The sequence below is a fragment of the Vombatus ursinus genome, unplaced genomic scaffold, assembly GCF_900497805.2.
Source record: "Vombatus ursinus unplaced genomic scaffold, bare-nosed wombat genome assembly UNPS02010304.1, whole genome shotgun sequence".
Taxonomy (NCBI): Eukaryota; Metazoa; Chordata; class Mammalia; order Diprotodontia; family Vombatidae; genus Vombatus; species Vombatus ursinus.
The window spans coordinates 4,402,505-4,417,456 of NW_020950082.1; the positions used below are offsets into that span (position 1 = coordinate 4,402,505).

Below are 14,952 nucleotides of genomic sequence, written 5' to 3' on the forward strand. Positions count from 1 at the left end.
ATGGGGGAGCCGGGACAGCCTCAGGAGCAACAACCGGGAGCACTGCCCGGAGTGAGTTGGGAAGCCGTCGCCGCCGACCCAGCCGTCCCGGGCGTTAGCAGAGGAAGAGGAGGCAGGAACTAGGCTTGACAGCAGCAGCAGCAGCGGCGGCGGCGGCGGGGAGGGGACGAGCCAGGACCTGCGCAGCCCACGAGCCCGCCCGCCCGCCCGCTCTCTCGGGATCCCCGGCAGGAGCCTGGAGCGAGGAGCAGCAGCGAGAAGCTGGGCCGGCTGCGGTGGCTGCACCTGGCGGTGGCCGGATCGGCGCGGCCCGGGACTCCAGCAGGAGGAGGCGGCGGCGGCGGCGGTGGCGGCGGCGGCGGCGGCCAGGAGGCAGAGGATGTCGCAGCCGCCGCTGCTCCCCGCCTCGGCGGAGACTCGGAAGTTCACCCGGGCGCTGAGCAAGCCCGGCACGGCGGCCGAGCTGCGGCAGAGCGTGTCGGAGGTGGTGCGGGGCTCCGTGCTCTTGGTGAGTGTGAGCGCAGAGGAGAGCGCGCGGGGCTGGGCGCAGGTAGAGCGCAGCGCCGGCAGCCTGGGCAGGGGCGGCGGCGGGGGCGCGGGGCGCATCCCAAGCCCCAGCCGCGAGTCCCCTCCTCCGCACGCCACGCTCCCTCTTTCCCTCCCTCCGCTCCCGTCAGCCGGTCGGGATGAGGCGGAGCCGCCAGTGGAGCTGGGGCTCGCTAGGCGAAGAGGTGGGGGGCGGGGGGAGGGAAGAGGAGGAGGAGGAGGAGGAGGAGAAGTCCAACGAGGGGATGGGTAGGACTGGCCAGAACAGGTCTCCTGGAGCCATCCGGATCAAAGAGCAGATCCAAGAACAGGACCCCATTTTCCTCCAGCATTGCCCTGTCCTCGCCCTGGAGCAGATTTCATGGACGTGACCCAACTCACCTTTCACCTTCTCTGTCTCAGAAAGAGGAAAGGAATGCTCTTGGTACCCTCTCGTCTTTCACCATCTGTCTTCCTCTTTGAGTGGAGGACCAAAGCTGATATTTGGCACTTGTGGCCTTTTTTTTTTCCCTTTTCTCCTCCTCCTCCCTCCTGTCTTTCCTCCCATTCGCAGGCCTATTCTGTGGGGAAGGGGTGCCTGACTTCTGTGGGCCAAGCAAGGAAGTGACCTAGAATTCTCTCCTTCAGCCCACTCCTTGGATTTTTAGGTATGCCCCACATATATGGGGGGGAGGCTGTTAACCCTAGCCACCTGTGTGCATATATTTCATAATTGGTTTAAATTAGCTGTTGATTTATGGACATACCCCAAATTTGTGCATTGAACAGGGGGAAAAAATATCAGGAGTCCAGCAGAAGGTCTTTGGACAAGAGAAAAGGAAGAGCGCAATCTCTAGGTGTTAGGAGTTTTAAGTCAACTTTTCCATCCTCAGTATGGTGGATGCTATATTAGGAAACTGGAGTAAATCATGACAGACTTTAGTTTTTAAGTGGTAGCAATTCTGCAGGAGCTGTCCTAGAACTTCTTGTTAGGGTTTGGAAAGCAGCACGTTATCCATCTGGAAACTTTTAACCACTCATATGTATTGTAAAAGGCTTTTGGTATGTCTTGAAAGGAGTTTGTTTGTGGGTGGGTACTTTTTTCCTTGTTTGTAAAAGGAAGGTTCTGGGCACTGAGATAGTATGTGTGGGGTATTGCTAGGGCTGGGGTTCTTGCGTAGAGTTCTGTGGATAGATTTCAGGGAGGTCCATGAACTTGAATTGGAAATAAATGACATCTTTGTTTTTACTAATATCTTGACTGAAATTTAGCACTTCTTTAATTATTTAAAAAACATTATTCTTAAAAAAGGGTCCAAAGGTTTTATAAGACTTCTAAAGATATCCATCATACACACACGAAAGGTTAAGAACCCCCTGCTTTAGGAGCGGAGTACATATGCTCTTAACGAAAGTAAAACATTTTTTGATACTAAGATGCTCTGTGGAGTTCACAGTCAGAAATTGAGAGTATAAATGATGAGTTCATGGAGAATACACTCTGCTAGTTTTCATATCCAGTTTGTTCAGTTCATATGTCAAGATATTTTTTTTTTGTTAACTGGAAGGTTTACTTACTCATCTAAGGCCAACAAACTGTTACTTTAGACTGATATGAAGAGTAAGCTGATTCCTTCCCCATTATGATCTCAATTGATTTATTAAAGATAATAATAATAATAATAGGAGCCAACATTTATGTAATGCTTACTATGTGCTTGGCAGTGTGCTAAGCACTTTATAATTATTATCTATCTCATTTGAGCCTTACAACAACCCTTTGAGGTAGGTGATATTGTTATCCCCATTTTACAGATGAAGAAACTGAGGCAAAGTGAGGTTAAGTGACTTGTCCTCAGCTAGTAAAGGTCTGAGATTAGATTTGGACTCAGACCTTCCTGACTCCAGGCCCTGCACACTCTCCACTGCAAGAATGAGGAAGGAACAGAAGAAACTTTTTTTTTTTGGTTGGGCAATGGGGATTAAGTAACTTGCCCAGGGTCACACAGCTAGTAAGTATTATGTGTCTGAGGCCGGATTTGAACTCAGGTCCTCCTGAATCCAGGGCTGTGCTGTATCCAATGCACCACCTAGCTGCTCCCCAGAAGAAACTCTTAACCATCTTCTTATCGAGAATAATGTAGTTGTGTCCAAAGGTTCCGCTGCTATGGGTTGGTACAGTATTTCAGTTATTTCTTCTTGATTAACTCTAAATAGAACGTGAGTAGCTTAGTGATTTTAAACAGCAAAATAAATTAGTTGTAAGATTGCTAAATAATTTTGATCATTAATATATTTTCCTGAATCTTCTCAATAATTAGTACATAGATGGAAGAGATGGGAGGGAGAGAAGGCAGATCTTCATTTGAAAAAAAATTTAATTTAATATTTAGATTAAAAAACAGTATTTGGGTTAGCCCCACAGTTTATCAAATGCCTAGGAAATTAGATTATTGTCTGTATTGCTACTAATTTTCTTTTCACTCTTAACTTCCTTCTTTTAACTGAAGGATGCTATCCTCATTAGGGTAGCCTATTATATCAAAAGAAAAGCAGCATATAAAGTGGCAAGACAGAAGCATTTGGATTTGGGAGACCCAGGTCTGAGTCTCTGCTCTAATACTTGCTGTCTTTATGAACATGGAAAAGTCGTTTATTCTGTTTTTCAGTTTTCCTATCTGTAAAATGGGAATCATACTTGTGGCACTTCACAGGCTTGTGAGGCAAGGGCTTTGGAAACCTTAAAGTGCTATAGAAACTTGAGTTTTTAATAATAAATGTTACCCCAACCATTACCTTTAGGAATAGAAGGAAAAACGGCACTTTATAACTCTGCCACCTTTTTAAGCTGTCAGCAGTCTTCTGAAGAGAGCAGATATCAACTGGGGTTAGAGTCGGTACAAAACTGAGTTCAGGCTCCATTACTAATGCTTGGGCAAATCACTTAATCTGTTTGAAATCTAGTTTCCTCGTCTTTAAAATGGGGATGATAATACCTGCAGTACCAGTTTCACAGGGTTGTTGAAAGTATCAAATGAGATCATGTATGTGAGGTGTCTTAACAGCCTTCAAGCACTAGATAAATGCTAGCTATTGTTATTGTTTTAAATAATTATATGTATTATTGTTTATAATAAAATCATTAGGTTGACAACAAGGGGTCATTGTTGCCATTTTCTAATTTGCTTATCATTGATGAGCACTAGGCAAATCAGAGACTAAAGTTGTGTCTATAAATACTTGGGCTTCATATCTGAGGATGACTTACTCACACTTCATTCTTATGTGTGTCCTCAATATGACTTTATGACCTATAAGTGGTAATCTGTTTTCCTTAGATGACGTCTCAAAAATAGACACATATATAACATTATATATTAAATAATGCTATATGTTTACATATTATATATGCTATCTTAAAAACATAAAATATAATACATGTATATATTATAAACACATATATATTATATATGCATGCAATATATGTGTATATATGTTATGTATATATATTTTTAAGATGGCATCTAAGGAAAACAGATTACCACTTACAGGTCATAAAGTCATATGAATAGATATATGTATATAATATATGTATCTATGTTATAGACACATATTTTAAGATGACATCTGAGGAAAACAGATCTACCACTTATGGGTCATGAAGTCATTATATATATACATTATGTATTACACACGTATATATGTGTGTGTGTATGTACCTGTGACGGTCTTTAGGCATGTGCAGCCAGGGCCCCTGGTATCTCAGCACTTCAGTCTGAATATGACCATTTGTATGATAAAAACCATGCTTCAACAAGTGCAAAGCACCGAGTCCAAAAAGCCCATTCAGAAATAGGAAGGGCTCTCGGTTGAAGCGGAAAACACGTTTCCAAGCCACCCTGTGAGTTGCAGCTCAGGAGTTCGTGGCTGTGAGGTTTGGCCTAGGGTAAAAACTACCAACCCATGAATATCACTGGGCTCGGTACCCAGTGCTTGCTTCCATCACCCTGTCTCCTCCCCTGCCCTTCCCCCATTCCTCTTGCTATGTATGCACCACTTCCTTCCAGGAAGTTATCTCTACCATGTGCCAATGCCCAGATCACTCAGTCCACCTCGTAGTTCATGGCTATCAGAGTCTTTGACAAGCCACACTGACTCTCATCAGGGAAAGTCCAGTCGAATGAGTCCCAGATACCTTCTGATGTGCTGTATAAACTTTGTTAATGGTGGTTATAACTCATCCGCTTTCAGGACCAAGTCTGTTTTTAATTTTAATAATTAATGGGCAGCTAGTTAGTGCAATGGATAGAGACCTGGGCCAGGAGTCAGGAAGAGCTGACTTCTGTGTGACCCTGGGCAAGTCATTTAACCTTGGTTTGCCTTAGTTTCTGCTTCCGCAAAATGGAGATAAATAATAACACCTATCTCACAGGCTTGTTGTGAAAATCAAATGAGATAATAATTATAAAGCACTTTGCCTGGCACATAGTAAGCACTATATAAATTTTAGCTATTATTGTTATTAATTTGGTATTTCCCCTTAACACCTAGTAAACTGGTCAGGGGCTGGTAAATGCTTAAAAAAAAAAAGTTCTTGGGGGCAGCTAGGTGGTGCAGTGGATAGCGTACTGGCCCTGGAGTCAGGAGTACCTGAGTTCAAATCCTGCCTTAGACACATAAAACATTCACTAACTGTGTGACCCTGGGCAAGTCATTTAGCCCCATTGCCTGGCAACACCCCCCCCAAAAAAGTTCTTAACACACTGACTAATGATGCAGCTTTGCAGAGAAGCTAAGATAACATATAGTCTCCAAACATTTCATATTTATTTATTCATATTTAATAAGATCACAGCATTGATGAAAATTAGCATCCTGTGAAAATATAGTGCCAGTACTGTAAATTACAGTTTCAATTTTAAATAAAATTCTCATTGTTTCACATGTTTATTGGACTCAAAGTTTGTGGGCCTGTGTCAATTTGTTAGACTATAAAATGAGCCTTTGGCATAACTAAGAAGTCATGTCAAAGCCTGAGAGTCAGGAGACCTGACAGGGAGTTCTTAACTCAGCTCTCTAAACTGTGTGACTTTGGGTGAGACCTTCTGTGCCTCACTTTCCTCTCCTGTAAAATGAAGGTGGTTTGTGAGGTTCGTTCCAACTCTACAATTCTGTGGTTCTAAGTAATTTGGCTCAGTACATAGAGTTCCAGACTTGAAGTGAGGAAGACTTATCTCCCTGAGTTAAAATCTGGCCTTAGACACTTAACTAGTTGTGTTACTCTGGGCAAGTCACTTAACCTCTTACATCCTTAGATTCTTTCTCTGTAAAATGAGCATAATAGTTGTTGTTGTGAGGATCAGATGAGATAACATATAAATGCTAGGTATGATGACAGGACACGTAAGTGGTACAATAGATAGAATGCCAGGCTGGAGACTCCTCTTTCTGAGTTCAAATCTGGCCTCAGACACTTATTAGCAGTGTGACCCTGGGCAAGTCACTTAACCCTGTTAAGTTTCCTGAGTTTCCCCATCTGAAAAAAAATGAGCTGGAGAAGGAAATGGCAAACCACTCCAGTATCTTTGCTAAGAAAACCAAAATTGGGGTCACCAAGAGTCAGGCATGACAGAGCAGCAACAAGTAATTTATAATAATAATAATTGTTGTTGTAGAAGTACATACGATATTGAAAAAATTTGGTTTTTTGTGGTATTAACATGAAAAGAATGCTCATTATTCTTGATTTCTATTTAGCTTTCCATGATTCAGGGTAGACATACTAAATACTAACGTAAAAGTTCAAAACTGAAACTGAGAGTTCTCACTGAACAGTGTTTATTGAATTTTATTTAATGATTGTTTTTGGTGATGCTGAAGGAAACTGAAATGATCCCAAATCTTTTATCAGTCTAATACATAGTACATAATTGATCTAGCCATAAAAGGAAATGTAACACGAGAACCATAAATACTCCTTCTCTCCAAAAAATTAGTGTAAATGTAGTGATGCAACTACCGAAAGTCATTTTATCAGTTACTCTGCACCTTGGTATTATAGTACAAGTCATCTGGCTACCTAGTTCCCTTAGAGATCTTATCTGAGTATCTGCAGCCCAAGAGCCTCTTGCTACGTTTTAGCCCCTGCCAGGTATTTCATTCCATTCCAGATTCCTTTGAGATCTTGCAAGGCAAAAGGAGAAAACTAATTTGAGTTATTGCTGCATTCAATTTACCATGACGGGACAGAGATGAACTGGAGATGGGAGAAGTCCCTTCTTGTGCTTTTTATGTAGGTACTTATCTTGGAAGTATAGGCAACCTGAGATTATCTCTGAGGTAGCCTGAGACAGGGGAGCATTGATCTTTAAATTTCAAATCACATATGGTCCCGAATAGTGGCATTCACTGGTCTCAGTTTCATCTCTCTCTACCCTTTCTCAGCTCTCGTAAGTAAGTGGTATCTAACCTTCAGAAATGGTAAAGAGGCAGTGAGAGCCCTCATCATCCGGTCTGGGTAAATGAGAGCTGGCTAACCAAAAGTGGTATTTCCCCTGAATTCTCTTCCCCTTAAATTGAGCAGACAGAATTATAGTTGTGATAGGTTTATAATTCAACAAGGTTAGAAATAGAATTAAGCAATCATTCACTCAAAAAACAATTATTATGTGTTAACTGTGTGTTGTTGTTCAGTCTTGTACAACTCTTCGTGACCCAGTGGACCATAATGTCCTTGGGATTTCTTGGCAAAGATACTGGAGTGGTTTGCCATTTCTTTCTCCAGGGAATTAAGGCAAACAGAGGAAGTGACTTGCCCAGGGTCCCACAGCTGGTGAGAGTCTGAGGCTGGATTTGAATTCAGGGGTTCCTGACTCCAGGGCCAGTGCTCTATCCACTGAGCTCCCTAGCTGCCTCTTAACTGTGTACTTGGCACCTTACTGTCTGCTAGGAAAGATACAAAATTTGAATCAGAGGATTCCTACCCTCTTTGAGTTTCCAGTCTAATTAAGAAAATAAGATACAAATACAAATAATTGAATACACATTTGTTGAATGAATGAAAGAAAAGAGGCCTCAATAATTTTCATCAACAAACATGTGCCTACTCTATGTAGGGCACCATTAAAGAGATACAGGGCTGAGTGCAATGATGGTCACATCCCTTGGCTTATGAGCTTAGCTGCCCTGCTTACTTGTTTCCATGACTATTTGTTGTTCCATGGGATACAACCCTGATACAGCTGTACTTGAGTGGCTTACAAGTCATTTGGGAAGATAGGAAAAATACAGGAGAAGAAAACTACACTACCTTTGGTAAATTGTTTTAAGAGCTGAATGAGTGGTGTCAACAATAAGTATGCTACAGGAATTGAGAGGAAAGAGCCTTATTTAAAGCTTGGCTTGTTTGGGGAGACCTTCATGAAGAAGGGAGGACCTGAGCTTTGCTATGGAAAGAGGGCATGACTTAAATAGGGCTACATGATATAGGGGGAAAATGTAAGCAAATGCTAGGGGACAGGCATGTATGACATTTTTCTTTTAAATGTTTTTGTTGTCACTTTTTTCTCATTCTTTCTTTTTTTTTTAATTAAAAATTTGACAAACATAGCTAGATAAAGCATTTATTAAGAAACACTAATAGCGTACCAGGCACTGTGCTACATACACGGTATACAAAATGCACATTGATACAAAAACAATTAGGCAAGACAGCCCTGCCCTCAAGATGCTGATATTCTAAGGGCTTGTAGGAACTCATTGAGTGGAGCTAGAAAAAGGTCTACTGAATGCCTCAGCATGTGTAGACATGGCCTGGAGACATGAATCTCAGTAAGATAAGGTGAAGGAAAGCTCACCTGTCAGGGCCAGAGTAGTTTCAGGAGTGGAATACAAGATTCTTGAGAGGAGGAGATGGGGGATGAAGCTGACTTTAGAAAGGTACAGTGTGGGGTTGACTACATATAAAGAAAAACAGAAAAAGGGAATTGTTTCTGAACCAATGAATTTCTATTATGTACTGCTTGGTCTTTAAAAATAGATTTTAAATTTAACATATCAATACCAACACTACCCTGCTTGTTTGTGTTTCCTTTTGAATTTCCTTCTGCTTTTTTGTGTATTTTTATGTTTCCTTTATTCTCTTTTCTTCCTTTCTTTTTCTTTTTTTTATCACTACTCCTCCACCCCCCCAAAAAAAACCAATTCTTCTCTCCAAAATCCTTCTCCTATAACAAATAATTATCGTCAAGCAAAACAAATTCACACATTGACTGTGTCTAAAAATGTTTATCAGTCTGTACCTACGGTCTACAACAGTGGTGTCCGGTTCAGATAGAAATGGGGCTGTTAAACCCTCCATAAAGGTCCCTGTGGGCTGCATATTGACTGAGAAATCCACGTGTTTGTATATTTTTTTAATTAATACATCAGCACATTAAAATTAGTTAGGAACTAAATTTTCACATGATTCAGGCTGCAGTAACCCTTCAGAAAGTGTTGAGGGCCACATGCCACCCTGGGCATGAAGCCCTGGGCTTCGGTTTGATATCTCTGATCTATAGCTTCTCTGAGGCAGCTAGGTGACAAAGCGGATAGAGTGCTGGACCTGGAGTCAGGAACAGTTGGGTTCAAATCCCACCTTGGACACTTACTAGCTGTGTGATGCAGGACAAGTCATTCAACCTCTGTCTGCCAGTTTCCTCAGCTGTAAAATGGGGATAATAATAGCACTCATCTCCCAAGGTTGTTGTAAGGATAAAATGAGGTAAATTTGTAAAGCACTTAGCACAATCCTTGGCACATGGTAGGTACTTAATAACCACCTTATTCCATTCCTAATCCCTTCCCCTCTGCCAAAAAGTGGGAAGCATATGTTATCATCAGACTTTTGGGATTCTGACCAATAACTGCATTGATCATAGTTCATAAGTCTTTCATTATTGTTTTCCTTTACAGGGTTGTAGTCATGATATAAATTATTCTCCTGACTCTGTGCACTCTGCATTGGTTCATACAACAATCTGAGATTTTTTGAAATCCATCCTCTTCATCATTTCTTGTAGAACAATAATATTCCATTACATTCAAGTGCCATAACTGTTCAGTAATTTTTTAGTTGATGGGCACCCACTTTGTTCTTAGTTTGCTACAACAAAAAATGCTGCTATGAATATTTTGTACAAATGGGACCTTTTCTATTTTCTTTGTTCTCTTTGAGGTACATGCCTAGTAGTGAAATTGCTGAGTCAAAGGGCATAGCACAGTTTAGTTCCAAATTACTTTCTAGAATGGTTGGACCATTTCACAGTTCTGCCAACAGTGCATTAATGGGTCTGTCCTCCCACAGTATGTGACTTTTGATTTTATATTGCAGTCATTCTCTTCCCCGCCCCTCATCACCAACATTACCACCACATTTAAGCAAAGTCAATTAACAGTGCCAAGTGTGACAGCATGTATCAAAATGTATTTCCAGGAATGAGTTGACCAGTTTCGATTAAGTTAAGGGGCCCAGGTACAAAGGTGAGGGAGATAAAGCTGGGGGTGGGGTATGCTAGATGCTAAATTTGGGGAATTTTGTATAGATGGCTAACTACTTAACCCAAAATAGCTTTTGAAAAGACCAGAAAAATCTATCTTTGGAATGAGGGATGAATTAGCTATTGAGGTTAGTCTGCACAGGGAGAAATTCATAACCCTTAAGAGTTCTTCCTCTGGCAATAGTTAAATCGTAATTTTTGCATTAGTTTTTCATTTGTCAGGATAACAAAGAATGAAAGCTTCCCCCTTCTGGACCTTGAAAGTGAGAATGAGAATTTTCAGAACTAGATTGGACCTTGTATTGGGATGGTCATTTCAGAATGATATATTTTTATCTCTGCCTAGCTAGTGGTTTACTCTTTATCCTAGGTTTAATGCCTCCTAAGATTGGATTGGGAGAGAAAGTGTTAATGGAGTTCAGTATCCAGTTCTAAAACAAACTAGGAGTCCCTTTATTCTCCTGTTTAAGGGAAGTCTGATACTTCTTGTCAGTGAGAAGTAGAAAGAAAGCAGGCTCCTTAAAATTCTGAAGGGAAATATCAAAGCCATTTCTTGATCCCACCCACCTGGACATCAGTTGGTTTAGTCTTCAGGTTCATGGTGAGGAAATACATAGTTTTATAGTATCAAAGATCTAGTGTTGGAAGGCAACTTAAAGGTCCAACTTTCTCAATTTTTGAAATTAAGATTTAGCAAATGTAAGTGACTTGACGAAGATCACATAGGTAATAAGTGATCCAGCTGGAATTCCATCCCTTTTCATACTATTGCAGGCTTTTCTTTGTAGGGAACTGGATGTCACTTTGTAAAAAAAAAAAATTTTCTTGGGGAAGGGAGGAGGTGTCAGTAATTTAAACTTAATACTAGAGGTATTTTTTAGGTAGCATCAACATTTTTTGGTAACAAATATGCAAGATGATGAAGAAGACAGAGTTAAAGTTAACATCTGGATTTCAAGCATGGGGGACTAAGTGAAGGATGGTGAGACTGACAGAAATAGTGAAATTGAAAGAAAAAGCAAGTTTTAAGGGAAATCAATCAGTAAACATTTGTGAAGGGCTTATTATGTGCCAGGTGCTAGGGATACAAATGAAATAGTTCTTGCCCTCAAGAAAATTTTATTCTTTTTTTTTGTTTGTTTTAATAGGCAGTGGGGGTTAAGTGACTTGCCCAGGTTCCCACAGCTAATAAGTGTTGAGTGTTTGGTCCGAGACCAGATTTGAACTCAGGTCCTCCTGATTCCAGGGCTGGTGCTTTATCCATTGCGCCACCTAGCAAGCTTATAGTCTTTTGAGGGAGACAGCATGCATATATATATGCATGTGTGTACCCACATATATGTTGTGGCAGTTGGGTTGGAGTTAACCACATGAAGCATGTGTAGGGATGGGCCCCATTTCATGGAACATGTCCTGAGCCCCTCTGGCCACTTCTGGGGACAAGTGCTCAGCACTGAAGGACTTGGTGATATGGCAATTCCTTGGTATCTATTACAGCGGCTGGGAAAAGGGGAATGTATGAAAAGAAGATTGGCTATTGAACCAGGAATGACTGCTTATTTAAAGGGAGAAACGAATTCTGTTCTCTCTTCTTTCTTGAGATATCTCTCTGTCCCTCTGTCTCTCTGTGTCTCTATCTCTGTCTTTCTTTTTCTTTCTCACTCTCTCCCTTTTCCTCTCTTTGGGACTTTCTGTGAGCATGGGAATGAGATTCCTCTTCCCTGGTACTTATCACAGCTGTTTGCACATGGCATCACACCTATGTGCAGTCTGAGCATAGGTGACTGAACAGTGATCACGAGAAATAGATTTTCTGGGAAGGTCTGCAGAGGAGAAAATGACCAGTGACAGGAGGATGATCCCAAGTCCTGTCCTGACTTGTCTAAAAACATGGTTCTTAAAAGAGTTATTAGGACAGTGCACAGATCCCATCTCTCACTGCTAAACACCTGTGCCCCCATAAGTGAGTCAAGAAGGTGAGCTCTTGCTCCATAGGATGGCCCCTGGAGGTCCATCCGCATAGAGGCTCCTTGGGGTGTACATTTTTTTGTTACAAATAACTAAATAAATAGGAAGAAATTTTGAGAGAGAGAGTACTAGGAGCTGGGGGGTATTAGAATAAGCTTCATGTTGAAGATAATGCTTGAGCCTGAGGGTTGAAGGAAACTAGAGATTCTTTAAGAGGTGGAAATTAGGAGGAAGTCCATTGCAGGACTTCAGAGCACTGAGCTTGAAGTCAGGAAAACTCATCTCCCAGAGTTTGAATCTGACCTCGGACACTTAGTAGCTGTGTGACCCTGGGCAAGTAACTTAACACTATTTACCTCAATTTCCTCATCTGTAAAATAAGCTTGAGAAGGAAATGGCCATCCACTCCAGTATCTTTGCCAAGAAAATCCCAAATGGGGTCACAGAGTCAGACACAATTGGAAACAGCTGAACAACCATTCCAAGAATGGGGGGCAGACAATGTAAAAGTGGGGAGTGGAAGAGTATTATGTGTGAAGAACAGAAAGAAGGCCAATTTGACTGTACCATAGAATATAGAAGGGGAATAATGTATAACACAGGTGGGAAGGTTAGTGGGGGTCAGAAGAAAATAAGCTTGCTGCTATGACGATAAGCTTAGTTTCCTAAGCAGGATTCAGAATCAGGTTTTCCCTAACTTCTAGTTGAACATTTCAATGTGCATTACATACCTCTACAAGGAAGACAAATGTGGAGAGAGAAGAAGGCTGACCAAACCTTGGGCAATACCTATTTCAAGGGGAATGAGAAGAGCCTGTGAAAACAGAAAAGAAACGGTCTGAGGAGATACTGGAACAGTGTGGCATCTTGGAAGCCAAGGGAGAGAGTATCTAGGAAGAGGGGATGTTCAGTAAGGTGATATTGCTTCAGAGAGGTCAAGAGGGAATGAAGACTGAAAAAAAAAAAACATCTACACTGCATTTGGTGATTTTGACTCTTTAGTGATTTGAAAGTTCTCAATTACTCCATGGGACACAAGTTTTTAAGAAATTACAGTGGCTAAGCCTTTGCTCCAACTATTGAATAGTAAAACTCATTGTTTAGAAGAGTCAGTGGAAAAGCTTTTTTTATATGGAACTTAGGTAATAGAAACTGTGACTGAGTATAGAATTGTAGGCTTTGTTATCTTCGAGGGACCTTAGTGGTGATCTAGTTCATTGGTATCAAACTCAAATGGAAACAGGTTCCTGGCACGTAGTAACTTAGAAAACCACAAATTAACATTATCTCTGTTGCATTATATTTTTGTTATTTTTGTTAAACATTTCCCAATTGCATTTTAATTTGGTTCTGCCTGCTAAGTGGGCTGCTTCCCTGGACCAAGAGTTTGACCCTCTGATCTAGTCCAAATCTTATTTTATAGATGAAGAAACTGAGACCTTGGGGTTGAATGAATTATCTAGATTGTTACAGCTAAGTAAGTAGCAGTCAGGATTTGAACCCGAATATAGGATTCTCTCCAGTCTTCCATGAATGATGTCACTTCTAATCCATCCAGTTCCCTCAAGTTACAGCTTCAGAGACAAAGGCTCAAAGGATTTACTTTCCCATTTTCCTTGGGAATGTTGGAGTTCTAGGAAGCCAGCTGATTGGTCAAAGGTATTGAAGTTTGGGAAGAGCATTTTCCTTGCTACTTATTATCTGTGTGACCTTGAGTAAATTTATGTTTTTCTGGGCCTCAGTTTCCTGAAGTGAAAAATGAGGGGATAGATGATACATAAAGTCACTACTAACTCTGTTGATAGCGTTATTGTCGTTCAGTCGTGTCTAACTCTACGAAATCCATGGGTTTTCTTGGCAAAGACACTGAAGTGGTTTGCCATTTCCTTCTCCACTGAGTCCCTATTTTATAGATGAAGAACTGAAGCAAATAGGGGTTAAGTGACCTGCCCAGGGTCATATAGCTAATTAGCATCTGAGATTTGAACTCAGATCTTCCTAACTCTCAAGTCCAGTGCTCTATCCGTTGTGCCATCTAGCTGTCCCTGATAATAAATCTAGATCCTATTAAAGCTTACCATTTCCCCCCCCCAGTTTAATGGCTGTACCTCGGTTCTTGGTATTTACAGCTTTTCCTGGGAACTTTCCTTATTTCTCTCAAGAAGGTAGCAAGTCATTTCCCCTTTTTGGACACAGTTCTCTCAATTTGCAAATGAAGTGTTTGATTAAATCTTTGGGATTTCTTCTAGCTCTGACATTCAGAAAGGTAGGGCACAGTCTTGTGGGAAGAATCCTGGATCTCGGGTCAGAAGACTCATTACTTTGTGAAATGGTTCGTTTTGCTTAGGACCTCAGTTTCCTCATCTGTAAAATGAAGTTGATAGGTGTAGATGACCTCTAAGGTCCCTTCCAGCTGTACGAGTGTCTCATGCCTTGCAATAATTTCATTTTCTCTAGAAAATTCTCTCCATGGAGTTTTCAACTAGAAACTAAATAATTAACCATTTGGGGATATTTTAGAGCCTGATCAGGTGTGAGTGAGACTATTTGGCCTTTGAGGTCCCTTCCAAGGAGATTTAAGATTCTGTGATTTTTGTGACTTGTCCCTAATTGTATGGGTTAGAAGTAGGAGATTTGGGCATTCAAGCACTCCAGCAGTGAAGTCTTTATCTTTACTTTTAAATCACTGTAATCAGTTTGTTTAAAAATTAGCTTATCACTCTATTTGACAAGAGAAAACCAAACATAAATTTCTACTATCTGATTAGAAAATATTTGCAGTGCTATTTTGTATGGTTTTTTTTTTTTTTTTTTGTAAACTCAGGTTCAGGGTTTTTGGGTTTTTTTTTTAAACTTCTTTGAAGTTTGTGTCTATAAGACTGTGCTTGACGTAGGGGATTTTGAACATGCGTGTGAAGTA

At 41.0% G+C, this 14,952-nt stretch overlaps 1 protein-coding gene across 1 annotated transcript in view; it reads left to right on the forward strand.

Annotated features, from left to right (window-relative positions):
- The first annotated feature begins 379 nt into the window (after positions 1-379).
- Positions 380-14,952, forward strand: part of DOCK9 (dedicator of cytokinesis 9) — a 359,630-nt gene continuing 345,057 nt past the window's right edge. Inside the window, exon 1 of the mRNA XM_027854137.1 lies at positions 380-508. Within this exon, the coding sequence (XP_027709938.1) occupies positions 380-508 (129 nt within the window). The remainder of the gene's footprint in view (positions 509-14,952) is intronic.